The sequence below is a fragment of the Gekko japonicus genome, unplaced genomic scaffold, assembly GCF_001447785.1.
Source record: "Gekko japonicus isolate JY-2015 unplaced genomic scaffold, Gekko_japonicus_V1.1 scaffold1022, whole genome shotgun sequence".
Lineage (NCBI taxonomy): Eukaryota > Metazoa > Chordata > Lepidosauria > Squamata > Gekkonidae > Gekko > Gekko japonicus.
Genome location: NW_015177040.1, coordinates 415082 through 434256, shown reverse-complemented (window position 1 = coordinate 434256; position 19175 = coordinate 415082). Strand labels below are relative to the sequence as shown.

The 19175-nt window shown below is 50.1% G+C and overlaps 1 protein-coding gene across 1 annotated transcript in view; it reads right to left on the bottom strand.

Annotated features, from left to right (window-relative positions):
* Nucleotides 1–5558, bottom strand: part of PCDH19 (protocadherin 19) — a 164642-nt gene extending 159084 nt beyond the window's left edge. The window contains 2 exon segments of the mRNA XM_015428016.1: nucleotides 3423–3821; nucleotides 3823–5558. Of these exon segments, the coding sequence (XP_015283502.1) occupies nucleotides 3423–3821; nucleotides 3823–5558 (2135 nt within the window).
* Between the last annotated feature and the right edge of the window lie 13617 nt (nucleotides 5559–19175).

Here is a 19175-nt window from a genome sequence, read left to right as displayed (position 1 = left end):
CCCTTCCATAATACAGGCATATAGACCGGCCCCTGTGGGATCGCCTGGGGTGGGGGTGGGGGTGGGGGAATCATCTCCAGATGACCATGAAAAAAATTCTTAAAAAGGAAGGTTAATGAGTTCAGCCAAATGGGACAGTAAAAAAAAATAACAGAAATAAAGCCTGTAACTTTTTATAAACTTATTTGCAAGACTGACATAGTATCCAAATTACTTTCTATGTTTCATTTGACAAGTGGAAACTTCCAGCTATCCCCAGTCGCTCTTTGCACTACATTTCCTGTTAAGCAATACGTATCATTGTTTCCCCCAAAGAAGATGCAGGCCAAAGTGTTTTATTTGGGATGAAGAAATTATCTCCTTTTTTGACCTTCAATTGATTTACAGAATGTACTTCTGCTACATTCTGTAAATCATTCTGTAAAAAAGATGGAGAAAGGGCTTTTGGTGGTGGGGGGGACAAGAGGAAAGTTATCAGTAAACAACTACCAGGAATATAATTAAAAACATGAGCGCAGTCAGCGTTATCTCGGTAAGTCTAGATTGAAATAACTGTGGCTCCGTATAACCGTTGGGGACTGTGTATCGTTATCAGCACCACACAGATGTAGATATGCATAGAAGATGCCAGGCATTGCAATCTTCCGAAAGAAATGGGTTCGTCATGAAGCAAAGGCCTGAAAATACCCATTTCCAAAAGTAGCGTCTGTTAACTTTCAAAACTGCATTGTTTGAAAATCCAGTAATTGCAAGAATGAAACAGGAAGATGGATATGCCAGGGCCATGTTTGCACAATAAATAAATATCTTGTTAATATTCCTGCTCAAAGCTCGTTGGTACCAGGAAGGAAGGGTGTGAATCACAGAGCCCCATCATCTCTCACACCTGGAGTGAAAGAGGACGTTTTATATAGCATTCCTGACACATTACAGAATGCTATCCAAGTACAGGGTGCTTTAGAGAGCCATGCCAACAAAAACAGAGAAACATGCTGCCCTGCCCCAAAGAGCTTACAGTCTAAAAACCAGCAGTGTGGGGGGGATGATACGCAAAAGAAAGAGAAGGGAGGAAGGGGATGAATGCAAGAAAACAGATAACAAGAGATCAGTGTAAGGAGATGTTGCTTTAAGGGGGGCAAAGGAGTGAAAGGTGTTCCCTCATTAGAAATCTGGAGGTGAAACATGGCAAAACTGATGCATGGTCATTGGTTCCAAACCAGAAGGATCAAAGACCCATCATTTCCCCCTCCAACACTGGATTCCCCCTCCCCATAAGGAAAATACAGGTTGCAAAGAGGACATTTCTTCCCCCTCCTCTTCCCAAGCTTGTCTGTGGCAACTACAAAGAACATTTTGTTACTCATCCATCTGATCACGTTTATACAGATCATGAGATGTGCATCCCACTGTGTTTTTCAATAAATTAAAGGTAATCCCAGCAGGGGGTCATCTCTTGCACATTGTGTGGGCTATTGACACTTGAAGATGTCTTAATTGTGTTGTTTATCTAAATAATGCCGGTTAGCAACGCAGGATCCCAAATGTTCCCTACAGGAATTCCTTCTGCTGTCTTCTTTGGGGTCCCGTCCCTCCTATTGACCAATTATTTAATTAAAGCGCACTTCATTAATCCCTGAGCCATCACACTAAACCAACCGGTTATACAGAAGTGCAAATCTGTGAGGGGCGTCGACATGACTGGATTTTTTTTTCTCATATGTTCAGCTCCTATTCTTGCTCAATGAACTGAGCAGGCAAGAAATCCAGTATATTAGTTCTCTTTTAAAAGCCAAGCCACTCGCAAGAACAGCGCACGCAACAGCTTTATTTGTAGATGACTCCCCCCCCCCTCTGTGCTCACACACATACAAACCTATGGCTCAATGAAGCTGTACACTATGAGCGCGTAGTGGTTTATACACAAGGGAAAGGCACTCTGAACTCTCCTCTCCTCCATTATAAACCATGGAAATAAAACTTAAAAGGGTGCACATTCTCTCAGTCTCCCTCCCAAAAATAAATGGCCAGAGGCATTTGTACATTTCTAAAGGGAGGGCAAAATTAATTTCCATCCCTTCCATCAGAAATGACTTCGGACTGGAGGAACGGAGGAGTCACGGCTCTTTTGCCCGTAACAGGATTAAACCATTTATGGGCTATTGCAGCTGCTCCTTTATGGCACCCAATTGATATTCATGTGCAGTTTGCATTTGTCTCCTAACTTGTGCAACACAGAGAATGGCAAGAGACAGACAATAATCGGCCGGCTGTTACATATTCAAGGGGCTCAAATCCATGTATTAAGCTTTCAAAAGGAGGCCGGTTTCAGAGGAGGGGGGAGCTCAGATGCAACCCCACGCATCAGACTTTAAAGGCGATCCAGTCCAGATCTGGGTGTAAGAGAAATGCGCTAAGGGTGTTTTGGCTACAAACTGAAAGACCTCAGCACAGGGGGGGGGTTTAGCAGTAAATCACATATAAAGTTTGGGTTTTTTTAATTTTTTGGGTGGTGTGGCTTTGTGTGGTTTAGCTGCTCACAAATAAATGGAAGCCCCTGGGGGTTTTTTAAAGGGCTTTCCGAGAGCTTTTTCCCCCTGTCCTTGGTACATTTCTCACTGAACCCATTCTCCCCCCCCCTTCATCTATTCTGCCAGATCCCACGTTCCCTTTTACAACCAACCCTCCTGGAGAAAACAAGCGCAGATTTTCAAAAGCACCCACAGTGACCTCATCTGGTGGGGACAGGCTATTGACAGCGATGCAAAGGCCCTTCAGAGCCAATGCCCACCCATTGCAATTTTCCAAGAGTACAGGTTTAATTCATCTCTACACCACCTAACTCCCGACACCCCCACACACGTAGGTTCCTCTCCCTGGCCACTCTGCATTTAAAAAGAGAGAGAGGTTTATCAGAGCACAGCTGCAGAGAAGCGTGCGTTCACACTGCCAAGCCAAATGCTGGTCACAACCCTTTTAAAGATTTTTTTTTTAACCCCTTTTGTATATTTTGGAACTACTATGGGACTTTTCCCCTTCTCCCCAACCAAGGACAAGCACCGGTATAGATTTAAGATCGACCATGGTTGGTAGGTTTTAGATTACAGGCAATTTGCTGCCAAGCACAGAAATTAATTGGGCAGTCCTACACAGAGTTACCCCTGTCTTAGCCCATGGGAATGGGCTCCGATTGCAGTAACTCTACCTAGGATTGCAATGTATACCCTACTTAACCCCCCAATTCAGTGAATATATTTAGTGGGAACAAGATATTTGATATTTTTATACAGCATTTCTCCATGGAACACTCTGATCCATTAGTAGGGTTGGCAGCATTTTAAAAAAGATACACATTATGGAGGGTTGCCCCTACATATGTCAATGTTCTCATTTTTTGCTGATACCAAGAAACGAGCTGACGTTACCTGCAGTTGTAGGTCCTGATCTCTTTGTTATCCCGTTTACACTTTACTGCTACAAAGATCATGGTGACAAACAGAATGGCAGCAATAGAACCCAGGGCAATAATAAAAATGAGGGATAAGTTAACAGATCCTATGGATTCCTGGGCATCCAGACCCGGGGAAAGGTATATCAAAATCAAGGCAGAAGCTGAAAGAGAAGTTTTCCCATGGTCGTGGGCCACCACAATCAGCTCGTAGGTAGTCTTTGAATTCTCCCCAAACGCTCTGGTGGTCCTTATCTCGCCATTGACCTGGTCTATCTCAAAAAATCCTCGGTCTCCTTCCGCCATCTCGTAGGACAGCCTTCCATTTTCCCCTTCGTCATAGTCATCTGCCTTGACCACCGTCACCAAGTAGCCGCCTGGGGATTTACACTTCTGCAGTCCCATTGACGAGAGGAGGGGCGGTGATCACAGGGGTATTGTCATTGACATCCAGGACAATAACTCTGATGGTGGCATTGCTTTGCAAGGACGGGTTGCCTCCATCTTTGGCTAAGACCTTGAACTCAAAAGACTTGGTTTGTTCGTGGTTGAAGGACCTCAAGGCATAGATGTCTCCTGAGTTGGGGTTGATGGAGACATATGTGAAGACAGGCATGTCCCTTACTTGGGAGGGCACAATCTGGTAAGAGACACTGCCATTAAGGCCTAGATCGGGGTCCCTGGCAGAAACAGAAAGGAGGTAGGCCCCGGGGGTGTTGTTCTCCTGCACGATGACCTGGTAGTAAGGTTTAGAGAAGTGCGGGTGGTTGTCATTCTCATCCGTGATCTTGACGGTGAAGGACTTGGTGGCTTGCAAGGAGGGGACCCCGTTGTCCTTGGCCTGGATGGTGAGGTTGTACTGGTCCCTTTGCTCCCTGTCCAAACGTCCATCCACTAGGATGGTGGAAAAGCTCTCGTACTCTTGCAGACGGAAGGGCACGTTCCCCAGCAGCTTGCACTGCACCCTGCCATTGGCACCAGAGTCCCGGTCCGAGACCCTAACCAGGGCAATCACGTAGCCTGGCGGTGCGTTTTCGCTGACCTCCACCAACTCGCTGTTGACAGAGAGTAAATTAATGAGAGGAGGGTTGTCATTGGCATCCTGCACAGTGACTGTCACCTTGCAGTGGGCGGGAATAGAATTAGGGCCCAGATCTTTGGCCTGCACATCCAGTTCATACGCATGTCCTTCCTCATAATCAATTGCACCACTGACCGTGATCAGGCCTGTCTGAGGGTTGATTTGGAAGAGGTCCCTGGCCTTCTCAGACACATAACTGTGGATGGAATATAGCACTTGTCCATTGGTGCCCTCATCTGGGTCAGTGGCATTGAGGCGAATCACTGGAGTGCCAGGGGGTGCGTTCTCAGGCACGCTAATAGTATAGGATGGGTCTTCAAAGAGAGGGTTGTTGTCATTGGAGTCGATGACCCGGATGTTCAGCTCCACGGTGCCAAAGTTGGGTGGGTCGCCACCGTCCAAAGCTGTGATCATGTAACTGTAATGAGACTGTGTCTCGCGATCCAGACTCTTCTCCACCACCAGTTCTGCAAAGCGGGAACCATCTCCACGCGTCTTGGTCTCCAGCCCAAAGAGGTCATTGGGTGTAATCTCATAACTCTGCACCCCAAAGCTGCCCGAGTCCGGATCGTAGGCACTCTCCAACGGTACCCTGGTGCCAGGGCTAGCCGTCTCTGAGATCTCCAGGGCAATCTGATCTGTGGGGAAACTGGGTGCGTTGTCATTGAGGTCTTTGATTTCCAGCTTGATGACACAGATCTCCATGGAACTGGACATGACCTCCAATGAGATCACACACTTGGGGCTCTGTCTGCAAAGTAAGTCCCGGTCGATCTTCTGCTTGGTCACCAGTAACCCTGAGCCCGGGTTGATGTCCACCAGGTGCGGTGCCGAATTGGAGACCACCCGAAAAGCAGTGGGCTGCCGAGGATCCAGCACAAAGCCAGCGTCTCGCGCATCTTTGGCTATGTTGGCGATCACCGTGCCAGCTCTCTGTTCCTCCTCCACGGAGTATTTGAGGTTGATCAGGGCACCTGCCCCAGTCCACAAGAGAGCGAATAGAAACCGGAGCAGGGGGCACAGAATATCCATAGCTCACGGCTCAGCGCACCGGCTGCCTCCTCCCCTTCTCTCTCCTTGCCTGTTGATTTTGCGGCTGCTGGACAGGCGGGTGGGAGGGAGGGAGGGATCTGGGTTTACTAGTTTGGGGTGGTTTCAGGAACGGAGAAGAAGGAAGGAGCAAGGGAGAGACATAGGAAAGGGGGGAGGGGGAAGAAGGGGTGCTTTGGATGTGGTTTCTTCGACAGCTAATCGCCTCTTACTTCTCCACCACACATCTTTCAACTGAAACTCCTCAAGATAGGGTGGACCACCCCCCCAAAAAAAATAAAAAATCAAGAGAGAAAACCAAAATACTTGTCTTTCTCTCAGCCAGGTCAAGGGGAGCTCTAAGTTACAGGCAAGGCAAATCTATATTGTCAGAGGGGGGGGGTTAAAAAAAGAAAGAAATCATAAACCACAGACAGAGAGATATTAAGTGCAGTCCGTGTCTTGGGGAGGGGCCTCAAATTATGTGCACCTGGCATGCGCAAATCTCTCCCCCCCCTCCCTCCCTCCCCCCAAAATAGCACAGACCTTAACAAGGAAAGTGGACACTCCGGGAAAACATCCTCTTGGACAAGGCAAAGAATGCAGAGGAGGGGGGGATTAAAAATCGGGATTTACAGGGCGGTCAAGGATGTGGGTGAAAGTAAGGCTAGGCTGCCACGGGCACGGGGGGGGGTGGACGGGAGAGGGCCCGAGCCGAGGCAGGGAAGAGTCTTGTCCGGTCGCCCTGTCTACAGAGGCGAAGCCCCAGGCAGGGAGGAAGAAGGCAGGCCGGCGAAAGCTGAAGCTCCGGAGGGGCGCCGTGTTAGGGAAGTGCCGCCGAAGCTCCTCCACGCGCCGGAGAAGAAGGAAGCGCTGTCATCCCCCGATCCCAGGCTGAACCGGGAGAGGCGTCGGCAGTGCCGCCGAGGAAGGGACGGGAGGCACGCTGGATCTCGGGCTCCGGCGCCACTCCGGAGTTGCCGGACTCGGGGAGGAGAAGGCCAGCCGGTCGTCGGCGGGCGGCGAAGGCAAGGCACGGCGCACGGCTCGGGCAGGTGGCGCTCAGAGCGGCGGCGGCGGCTGCTGGGGCGCTCCTTGGCCGGGTCTCCCTCGCTCTCCTCCCCCCATGATTATCTGGCGTGCAGCATCCAAGTTGCCAGCTGCCAACGGGAACAAAGAGGCGGCGAGGAAAGTTTGCCGGGAAGCCTCATCGTCCCCTTCGGGCCAACTGGGAAGCAGCCGCCGCGGGAGCCGGGGAACGGGAGGACCTGCAGGGCAGCGGGATCGCCGGCTCTCCTCTTCTCCTTCTCTCTCCCGGGCGTTAAGTTCTCCAAGCCGCGGCTCCGCCAGGCGGGCTGCGGGAGCCTTTGCAGAGGCCAGCCCCGACCGCAGCGGCTCGCATCGCTCTCCGGCCGGGCGCTCCTCGGTCTTTCTTTTTTTTTTGGAAGTGGGGGGAGAGGGGGGGGAAAGAAACCCGCGGTCTCTCTTTCTTTCTGGCTGTGGGTCCCCGCCCGGCTTTCGCCCGCGCCTCGCCGCCTCTTCCCCCCCGTGCGCGCTCGCCGCTGCTGCAAACTGCTGGCCACACACGAGCGAGAGAGACACAGCGGCTCCGGTCCCGAGCTACGGCACGGCTGCAGCCAATCGGAGCCCGGGGAAGCGCGTTCCAAGCCCAAGGGGCGGAGCCGCCGAGGCAAAAGGGGGCGGGGCCCGGCGGCTGAAATGTACAAGAGTGGTACCCAGGAGGGGGAGAGAGAGAGGATGGGAGCATCTTTCCGCCCGGGATGCAGGGAAGCGGGGATGCTCTTCGGGAGCTCTCCTGGGAAGGGGGCGGTGGCGTGCCTCGGGAAGGGGGGGGAAGTGCGCGTATGCTGAAGGGGGGTTGTTTGTTTGTTTTACGTGACAACTGGACGCTGTCAGCGATTCCCAGATTTGGGCAGTACTTTTTTAAAAAAGAAACTGTAACAGAGTGTGGGGGGCGGTTGTAGCCTTTTTTATTCTTAAGCTCTTTTTGAAAGGCACTTGTTCCGACATCATGAGACGCGTGGCTGCTTGCTTGGGGCAAAATCCCGCAACACTTCCCTTGCCTTTAAACAGCAAGCACGCCAGCGGCGGATGGACCTGCTGCAGACACAGCATTCCGTCTCGGCACAGGAGAGAAATACGCAGAGGTGAAGCCGGGATGTCTGCCAAAGGCCTGGTAGGCAAAGAGTCAGGCTATGCTGGCAACTGCCTGGCAGGGTAGGCAACAAGGCTGAGAGAGGGTGACTTTGGGAAAGGCCGCCCTGTGAGCATGGCAGCTGAGCGGGGGTGGGGGGGGGTTGGCCTTTGCAAATCTGCATCCAGCACTTTGCTGTGCCACATTGTCTCTTGGCCATGTTGTCTGAAACAACCTCCTTGTCACTTAGTCAGAGGAGATTTGGAAAATGGGAAGGCAACCGTCACAATGCTCACATTCCTTTAATGAGAGAATTCATGCCTGCTCGGGTGCTGTCTGAAGGTCGGTGAGAACCATCCACTTCTGGCCAAGAGAAAATCACCTTCGCAGCCAAACCTCTCTCTGCTTTGTTCACACACACACACACAAAATCAAAGGCAAAAATCCAAATAGACATGAGGGCTTGATTCCACTGACAGTGCTGCAACCTTTTATTTAAAACCAGATGAAGGGCTTAGTGTAACTCAGAAGCCTGCATGTCGCTAAAGTGTTGGTTGGACCATTTATAAAGAAAGAAAGAAACTCTGCTTCTGAGCCTGCCAGTGGCTTCATTACATTTGGAAGGACGGTTACTGGCTTTATTTTAATTCAAATATTTCTGTTACCCAAATCTATCTTAATCCCAAACATGGGAATGTGCCTTGAATGAGGTCAGCTCTCCTTAATGAATGTAGTACTATAAAAAGAAGAGAGGACACCCGCCCCCCCCTGCCTCATTGTCTGTGCTTGTTAATTACGGTCACCAATGAATAGAAAGCCAGCCTTACAGGAGCTCTTCCATGACTCGCTTTCAAACAAGCTGAATCCTTAAATCAATGAAACCAAAAAGTATGCTTATAAATCAATCAGACTGCCTTGGGAATTGATTTCAGTGAACAAGGGCCTTGTCTAAGCTTCTTTCTGTTTGATTTTTAGTTGAGTTAGGCTCAGTTTCTTGCTTTCTGTGGTTTGTATATTTCAGTTCGGGTCCTTTCTTTAAGACATTGGGGGGGGGGCAGAGAGGAATTTTAAAAAGGGAGAAAGCAGGAGGGTTACTTACCAGCCATCTGCCCCCAGAGTGCAGGTATTTTTCCATGTTAGAGCAAACAATCTGGGTTTAACCCTCCTGTGGACACATCAGGATGGGTTTTTCCCAGCCTGCCTTCGTAGAATCAACATTTTTCTTTCTGGCAAACAGCTAAGGGCGAATTGTCTGGGAGAGCCATGGACAGATAGTAAAGCAAAGATGTGATAAACAAAGCAAAGATGTGATCAAAGTTTAACACACGCACCCCCCTCCAAGGCCGTCTGTGCCTTTGATTCTGAGGACAGTGCAGACAAGTCGGCTAATAATTAAGCAGTGGGACAATACTGATGAAGCAACCTTTTTTTTTTTGCTTGCTGTAATCACCTGAAACATCTTCTGCTTAGATAAGGATGTGCCAGAAGACTGCAGAATGCACCTCAAAGGAAACCAATTCACTAAACCTCCAACGGGCTTAGGGGAATGCTTTTATAAGAGACTACACTCCTCTGTGAGAACAGAATGATTCTTCATCCTTTCTTCATAAGGACAAGCAGCAATGGTTTCTAAAGATAAGGAAGATAGAGACAGATTGACCACAGGAGGTGGGGAACACTCCCTACCTCAGCGGCCACAATGCATCACACAATTAAACACACATTGATTTCGGTGCACTTAACAGTGTGCCAAAGTTACAGCCAAGGTTTCATTTATCTAATTGAGCCCCTTCCCAACAATCTGTCACTTCAGGGCAGTTCATAAGAAGAACAATAAAACCATGAAAAAGTCACAAGCTCATTAAAAACACAAGAGATGAAATACATCAGCAAAGCAGCAATCCACTGCAACAATAAAAATTCACACACACACACACCTGTAGTTGGCCGAGGAATGGTCTAGCTGATGTGCCAGTCTTCAGGTACTATTATTACAAGGAGAAGATTTTCAATTTGCATGCAGTATATCCTGCTGGCCTTAATGAAAGATCTGGCTCTGGTTTTGTGACCCACAGTGCACCAAGGGGAGTTTGTCCTCCAGTGCTACCTGTGCATACTTTTATTTATGCCACATTTTTGTCCCCAATGGGGACCTTCTCCTCTGTTTCATCCTCCTAACAACCACCCTGTGAGGTAGCTTAGGCTGAGAGAGACAGGTCCAAGGCCACCCAGCAAGCTTCCAGGGCAGAGTGGGGATTTGAGCCTGCATGACTCAGATCCCAGTCTGAAACTCTAAACCACTGCATGCTAGTTGGTACTCGAACATACTGGGTCTAAAACCTTTGACTGATTCCATTTTCTACCTGATATGCCTTTGGGACGTCTATGGAATTGGCCGTTGTGTGTTCCTCCAGCGAGGTGCCTGATGAGTCAAGATTATATCCACATTTTTCTGTTTCCATCATTTGGTTTGCAGTGCGGGTGTTCTGTAGTAATTCATTGGGATACGATGGTGTTGTTTTTCCATGCATTTTGTAGGACCATCTGTTTATTTCAGTGTGTGTTGAGCCCTGCTGACTTAACAGCAGACCATTTGGCCCTCCAGCCAACCTAGTTGCTGACTAGAAATAGCCAATCTACACATCACATATCAGAATGCACTACCCAATAACCCCTTACCTAGTTTCTCCCATAAAAGTGGCCATTTTCAACCTTCCATGGGAGAAAAAAAATCAAAGGGCTACAACTGGGAACAGGGTTGTACAGGGAACAAAATCCAGTTGGCCTTAGGCAAGCCTTGCACCCACCCCAACAATCTGATTGCATCCTCTGCAAAATTCCCCACTGAATCTAATGGCTCTCCATATCATATGAGAGGGCCAATGGGGACTGAGGAAGGAAGGCAATTCCCTCCATGCCCAACTCTGTGGTCACTTCCACTGCACACACATGCCCCTAGTGGAGAGAAGAGTGTACTGCATCTGAAATGTACCAACCAACAGCCTGGTTTTTATTAGGGGGGGCTTTAGGCTAGTTTCTCACGTATCTGCCATATCTTATGTTTGGCAAGTCAACAAGGTGCAAGCAAGGAGGCAGGCTGTTGCCCAGGCAAAGAGCTGCATAACCTCTCTGGCTTAGGAGGTGCTTCAGTGACTCCTGCTAATCCCCTCTTTTGGATTGAGCTCAGTAGGACAGCACAACTGATTAAAACCAGGCACGTGCCCATACCAGAAAGCAATAGGTACCCAAATTGCCCACCAGACCAATTGTGAGAGTGCCAGTACCACTGCAAGGAGATAGTACATGTATCCCCTCAAGAACTGAAAGTGCTCAACAACCAAGACTTCGACAAGCCAGTTTGGTGTAGTGGTTAAGTGCGCGGACTCTAATCTGGGAGAACCGGGTTTGAGTCCCCACTCCTCCACTTGCACTTGCTGGATGACCTTGGGCAAGCCGTAGCTCTGGCACAGCTGTTCTTGAAAAAGAGCAGAGGGGAAGGGATTTGTAAACCGCTCTGGGACTCCCTTGGGTAGTGAAAGGCAGGATATAAATCCAATCTCTTCTTCTCCTACTACTCTCTGGCTTCCAGCTGCAAGGCCCTTTGGGACTCTGGAGGCACTTTGCTCTTACAGCCCATTAATATGTTACCAGCAGCAAAACGTTCTAGTCTTCACAGGATCACACGATCCCGTGCTGCTTGAAAGCATCACACCCATCCAAGTCTTTCTGCCTCTGGAAAAGTAAGCTAGAATTTTTTTTCTCCCTGAGATGCTAGCTTTCCAAGTGCAGAAAGATTCTGAAAAGGGGGGGCATTCAAACAAAAGATCCCCAAATACAGATTCTGAGGTGTTCCAGTCTGTACAAGGCACCCTCACTGAATGTTTAGATCAGCTTTTACAGTGAGCCTGCCCACACATTTTTGAAGACTTGCACCTGCCTATGTAAATAATGTAAAGCTCAGGTGGTGTAATGGCTAAGACTCCAAGGGGGTAAAAAGGTAAAGGTAAAGGTTTCCCTTGCTCGAAAGCCAGTCGAGTCCGACTCTAGGATTGCGGTGCTCATCTCCGTTTCAAAGCCGAAGAACACCAAGGCACATGGAACGCTGTTACCTTCCCACTGAAGTGGTACCTATTTATCTACTTGCAATTTCTTGCTTTCAAACTGCTAGGTTGGCAGGAGCTGGAACTAGAGACGGGAGCTCACTCCGTCATGCGGCACACTCGGGTCTCGAACTGCTGAACTACCGACCTTCCACAGCCTGCAGTTCAGCGTCTTAACCACTTGAGCCACCGCAGCTCCTAAATCCCATCTCCCTCAACAACAAACCCACTAGAACACCACTGTCCCGTCAGCACTTCTCATCTGCAATAATGGAGATTAGGATACTATCCCACTTCACAGGATGGTTGTAAGAATTATGATAATCTACATGCTCTAATGTACTGTTAAGAAGTAATAACTTATGCTCGTGCCTAGTAAAAAGAGCATGCACCCACAGTACATAATGCAAAGTTTGCTGCATAACTGCTAAACAAAGAGTGGTGGGGGGAGAGAAAAGTATTACCACAGTACAAGGCAAAGTGTTACACATCTGAAACCAGTCCACAGAGGCCTTTATTGTGCACTCAATCAGACTCAGAAAGAATGGGGTGGGGGAAGGGCAGGAAAGAAGGCCAGATCCCATAGCAGGCATGTCAAAGCAAACATCGTTTGATAGAGTATGTTAAGCAACGTTTCCAAATGCCTGTCTCAGGAATGCAGGGAGAATGGCACAAGGGGGTGGGGAGCTGACACAAAAGCACCTTGAAAGAGAGAGTCCGGGAGAGAGGGGGAGAGAGAAGCCCCTCTTACGACTGACCCTTACGACTGACCCGACTTATTTACCTTTGATTGGAGCATGTGGCAATTAAATGCATTTAGGTCTAATTAAAAAGGCTTCGCAAGAGCATTAAGACGGGGGCTTTAAGACTCAGACACAGGCTGCTTGTGAATGTGGCCTGGCAGCCTTTTAAAATACTGCCCGGATCGCTCCAACGGAACAATTAGCAAACCGGCTCCTCCAATCCGGGCAGGGCTCTCTGCTTGGAAGTGTTCAAAGCAGCGCTCCTTTGTTTTAAGGCCTCTCCCCTACTTCAAGGATATTTTTCAAAAAAAGGGGGGGGAGGTGTAGGGGGATAATCTTGCTGCTGCTTTCTTGTGGCCAACCTTGTCAGGAACTCACTGATCAATAAAAGTAAACTGGCGCCTTCAAGATTTGATTGAGCTGGAGAAAGAGAGCCTGGATAGGCCTGGCGCAGCCATTAGCAATCCCCCCAGGTTATGAGAAATGGAAGAACTGCACAGGTAAAACAATATTATTAATGATACAGTGGCCTTTGCAAGGAGGCACCCCCGCTGAGATGAGCAGAGACGCTGTCCAGGAATCCTCAAGGCAGGCAAACCAGGGCTGGGAGAGGCCCGGGCTCTCCCTCCCCTCACCCTTTCATCGGCCTGACTGTTCTCCCCAACTCCCTGAGCATCCTCAGAAGCCTGAACTCCTCCGAAAAGGGATTCTCGGTTTCAGGATCTGAAATCTCTTCTCCAGCATCCTCTGCTGGCTTTGGGGATACCTAGATGCCTTGGAGGACCCCTTCCCTTCCCTTTTTATATCTGCATCCGAAGGAGAATTTCCAGCCATGCAGCTTTTCCTGCAATGACCGGCAGCTGGCTGTGTTGACAATCCCTTGTTTACTTGGTTCTTAAAGGCACAGGGTCCCGGCCTTTCTGGGCACTCCTCACTGTCATCCAAGCAAGGTGAGGGAGGGGGCAGGTGGCCAACTTTTTCATGGCCCCGCTCCTGGGCTTTGAACGGGCAGCAAATCAAGCAGACAATGGCTTTTGTGCCCCTTTGAGAGGACACTGCATCACCGAAAGGTCTCCAGGTGAGGCTACTGGGAAAGGCACTGAAGTGGGGCTAATCAAAGAAGCTGACAAATGGCAAGCCAAGTGGGGGGGGGGGTAGTGCAACCCCTCCATCACCTGGCTGACTCTGAAAGCTGCTATCAGGGAAGAGTCTCGATCAAAAGAATATGCCATGCCATGCAACGACAGGAAAATCAATCCCCTTTAAAACAAAGCACCCACCGTTTGCCTCCCCACCCCTATTATACACACCCAAATCCAGCCCCGGAGCACAAAGGTGGGGGAGAGGGATAAAGGTAGCGACCCATGCAAAATCCCGATCATCATCCCGCACGGAGTCACTCACGGTGGCGAAGGGAGATTCTCCCTTCCCCCCCCCCCCCCCTTATCTCTTGGTAATTACAGTCCTACCCTGTCATCTGTTTATATTATAATCATCATTTTAATAATTATATCGACAAAACGGTCACTGAAAGCACATCCTTGGAGCTGGAATTTATTATGAGTGAATAAAACCTATTAAGCATTTAAGGCGCCGCGGCACAAATGAAGTCTTCTCTCCAGCGCCTCTTTCTCTAGGAGCGGGGGGGGGGGCGCGGGGAGGGGGGCTCAGCTGCCGGCTGCCTTTTCCAAGACGCAAGAGGGACATCTAGCAGCCGATGGCGGCATTGCTCGCCCACATTTATCGCCGGCGCCGGGGATACCTGGGATGCTGGCTGGGAACAAGGCTCTGGGGGCAAGGGACGTCGCCTTTCACCCCAACCTGCAACCTGGAACCCAATTGTCATTTTTGACCCTCTCTGTCTCCCTCCCCACCTCTGTTCCTTCACTACAAACTTGTGTTGATTTTAGATCAGCTTAACTGCCCTCATGGCTTCTCCGTGACCTTCAAGAATCCTGGCCATTGTGGGAGCGGATCCCACTGAGTGGTTTCTGTAGGCAGAAGAATATCCACCTGCAGAATGGGAATTTTCTCGCTTACCCTCCCCATGAGTGTGTGTGTGGGGGGGGTGTCTATAGTACTGTCAAGTTACAGTGACCCCATAGGTTTTCCAGGCAAGAGATGTTCAGAGGTGGTTTGCCTTTGCTTTTGCAAAGTCTTCCTTGGTGGTCTCTCAGACAAGTATGGATGCTGCTTAGCTTCCCAGACCTGATGAGATCAGGCTATACTATACCATTCTACATCCTTGTCCGTCCCCCCATAAAAGGTAAAGGTTCCCTTGCTCGAAAGCCAGTCGAATCCGACTCTAGGGTTGCGGTGCTCATCTCCGTTTCAAAGCCGAAGAGCCAGCGCTGTCCGAAGACGTTTCCGTGGTCATGTGGCCGGCATGACTAAACACCAAGGCGCACGGAACGCTGTTACCTTCCCACCAAAGTGGTACCTATTTATGTACTTGCAATTTCTTGCTTTCGAACTGCTAGGTTGGCAGGAGCTGGAACTAGAGATGGGAGCTCACTCCCTCATGCGGCACCTGGGTCTTGAACTGCTGAACTATTGACCTTCCACAGCCTGCAGTTCAGCATCTTAACCACTTGAGCCACCGCATACTGCAACCCAAAATGCTTCCTGAACTGGGGCATTTGGGGCTGTAGCGGGAGGCAAGGAAATCACACTTCTTGGGTGGAAATCCTTCCACCCAAAACAACACTCTGCTGGATCCAAGCCAATAATGCAGCACATTACAGAGAGACCTCTCCTTCCGTTGCAGAACTACAGCTCCCAGAATTCCCTGAACTGTAGGATTAATAAGGCCGTCCACTCATCCTCATCTTTCTCCTCTGTCTCTTTCTCCTTGCTGAGCATTTCAAGGAAAAAAGATAAATGTGGTGAAGTGGTGAGAATCTCAGGCTTGGAAAGGGAAACCTGGGTTCAAGTCCCCATTCTGCCATTAAACTAACTCCAGTGATTGTGGGGAAAAGTTTGAGTCCAGTGGCACCTTTAAGACCAACAGAGTTGGTAGTTCCGCTCTATTCTGCTATGGTCAGGCCTCACCTGGAGTACTGTGTCCAGTTTTGGGCACCACATTTTAGGAAGGATGTTCACAAGCTCGAGCGTGTCCAGAAGAGGGCAACCAGGATGGTGAGAGGGTTGGAATCCAAGTCTTACGAGGAAAGGCTGAAAGAGTTGGGTATGTTTAGCCCGGGAAAGAGAAGGCTTAGAGGGGACATGATTGCAGTCTTCAAGTATTTGAAGGGCTGTCATGTAGAAGATGGAGCAGATCTATTCTCTCTTGCTCCGGATTGCAAGACTAGATCTAATGGGTGGAAATTACAAGGGAGTCATTACCAGCTAAATATCAGGAGAAACTTCCTAACCGTAAGAGTGGTTGAGCAGTGGAACATAAGAACATAAGAGACGCCAATGCTGGATCGGGCCAAAGGCCCATCCAGTCCAACACTCTGTCACACAGTGGCCAAAAATAGAACAGTCTGCCTCAGGAGGTGGTGGATGCTCCTTCGCTGGATGTTTTCAAGCGGAGGCTGGACGACCATCTTTCGGGTATGTTGTAGATATGTAGGGCTATCTTTCAGCTATGCTCCTGCAGAGTGTCGGGGGTTGGACTAGATGACCTGCAAGGTCCCTTCCAACATTCTATGATTCTGGGTATAAATGTCATGTGCATCCACACTTTGTCAGATATGTATCTGATAAACTGTGCATGCACATGAAAGCTTATACCCAGAATTAAACTGTGTTGGTCTTAAAGGTGCCCCACTGGACTCGAACTTTGTTCCGTTGCTTCAGACCAACACGGCTGCCCCACCTGGATCTATGAGCAGTGATCTCGGATTAGGGTTGCCAGCGCTGCCTCAGCAAATACAGAGAGATTTTAAGGGCTGTGCCTGGGGGAGGTGAGTTTGAGTGATATGAGACAGACCACAGAGATACAGGGAAAATCCTAGAATGTCACTACAGAGAGGCCATGTTGGCCGCTTCTTCTCCTGCTCTTCAGTTTGTTGAGGGCAGAGAACTGGGGCTAAGGACAGGGGTTTACCTGCCACACTGGCAATGACAAGCCTACCTTGGGCCAGTCACCATCTCCCAATATCACCTGCCTCGTGGGGTTTAGTTAGTAAATCCATAGACGGCAGCAGAATGCAGCAAAGTCAGTCATTTGCCAGGCCCCAAGACTGCCCGGGGGCCCCACTGCAGAAGCTCTTACATGATGGAGAAGAGAGGGTCAGGATCCACCCTCCGGAGCTGAACTGAGGGTTTGACTCAGTATGGGACAGCAGACGCACACCTTATGGAAGGAGGTGGGTCACCACTCCGTGGCAGAGCATGTGCCCTGCATACATTGGAAGGTCCCAGACCAACCCAAATCATCAAGGGGCTAGAGCACCTCCGCTAAATGCAACTGGGAGGGGCATGACTGAGATGTGTAAAACTACAGTGTGGTGTGAAGAAAGTGGGTGAAGAGAGGACCCGTCTGGTGTCCTGGTTAAGAGTGCCAGAGTGGGATCTGGGCAACCCAGTTTCAAACCCCAGCTCAGCCGTGAAGCTGGCTGAGTGTCTTTGGGCCAGGCATTCTCTCTTAGCCTCAGTGTGGGGAGGGGTGTCAAGAGGCACTTTAAAAATCTTTCTTACCAACTGCAAGTGAAGGAGGAGGAGGAGGAGACCCCAGCTCAGCCGTGAAGCTGGCTGAGTGTCTTTGGGCCAGGCATTCTCTCTTAGCCTCAGTGTGGGGAGGGGTGTCAAGAGGCACTTTAAAAATCTTTCTTACCAACTGCAAGTGAAGGAGGAGGAGGAGGAGATTGGATTCATACCCTGCCCTTCTCTCAGAGTCTCAGAGCGGCTTACAATAGCGAGTAGACAAATGGGTACCTGCCCTTAGAGGGGCAGGGGGCACCCTCCTCCGTGTGAGGTGTGTGGTGGAGGCATGGGCGGCGGCAGCAGAACATCGGAGGCGGAGCCTTGGCAGCGGCGGTACAAGGTCGACGGAGCACATCCTGGTGGCCAGTACAACATCGAGCGGCTGAGGCGGATGACAACGGAGGAGGGACCGGAAGGCGCGGCAACGTGGAAGCGCAGGCGCAGCGGAGCCAAACGTGGACATAGCTGAAGCCGGAACGGACACGGGACCGCGCACTAAGAATGGACCACCGGAAAAAAGAAGCCACCACGATCCATCTCTGACACCATATGGAAGCGCCGACCCGAAGACCGCCGGGAAGACCTCATAAGAAGACCTCGCAAGGAAGAAGCTGAGCCGGAGAAACAGCAATGCTCACCACCAGGGTGCCGGTAGGCAGCCCCTCCCCCCCACTATGTGGCCGTAGTTAGGGATAGCAACATTAGAAACCTCTGTAAACCGCCCAGAGACCCTCCGGAGTCAGGGTGGTATAGAAGTCGAAGCCATAAATAAAATAAATAAACAGTCTCCTTTCCCTTCCCCTCCCCACAACAGACACCCTGTGAGGTGGGTGCGGCTGAGAGAGCTCTTTCAAGAACAGCTCTTCAGTGGAGGAGTGGGGAATCAAACCCAGTTCTCCCAGATTAGAGTCCGTGCACTTAACCACTACACCAAACAATCTTGGCATTTGAACTGAGACTCTAGTGCGAGAGGAGCAGGGTGTCTTCCTTCCCCCTCCCCCAACGGAGTTTCCCTGATGATAATCAGTCCTCAATCCAAAGGGACCTACTACTAGGGTTGCCAGCTCTAGGGTGGGAAATACCTGGAGATTTGGAGGGGGTGGAGCTTGGGGAGGGCAGGGTCTGGGGAGAGGTGTGATCTCAGCAGGATAGAATGCCATAAAATCTACCCTCCAAAGCAACCATTTCCTCCAGGGGAACTAATCTCTGTTGACTGGAGAGCAGGTGATATAGTGGGAGATTTCCAGGTCCCACCTGGAGGTTGGCAACCCTAGCAGTAGCCCTACAGGGGTGGCTGTATGGGGGGTGTGGCATTACTTCATTCTTCAGGTTGATTCCTTGAAGGGCTGGGGTCGACATACCTCCAAAGTGGAGCAGCAGCTACTGCCCCCTTTGCCCATGTGGCTGCCCTGCCACCTGGCTGCAAGTGTTGCCCAGCACAGAGGAAGGATGCATGGTTGGGCAGTGGTGGAAACCCACGGGTGGGTGAGGAGGTGCATGGGAAATGGTGCAATTGGGGTGGCAGCATTCTCTGCCTAGGGCCCCCTAAAACCTGGAAACTGCCCTGGGTAACTTTATTGGCCACATTTCCAGGCCAAGTACCCTAGCTATCATATATTAAAGGTAAAGGTAAAGGTTTCCCTTGCTCAAAAGCTAGTCGAATCTCACTCTAAGGGGCGGTGCTCCTCTCCGTTTCCAAGCCGAAGAGCCAAGGCGCACGGAATGCTGTTACCTTCCCACCGAAGCGGTACCTATTTATCTACTTGCAATTTCTTGCTTTTATTGGAATGAAGCAAAAATGAGTGACACAAGAGGATCCTAAGGGTTCTTCCACGGGTCAACTTCTGCTGTCCCTCTTTCCCCATCAGGTGTGCACAAATGCAAGAGATCTTGCACTGCAGCTAGAGTTAGCAACTCCTTGAGCCAAGGAAGAAAAAACGCTGAGAGCAAACTGTCAAAACTGTAAACA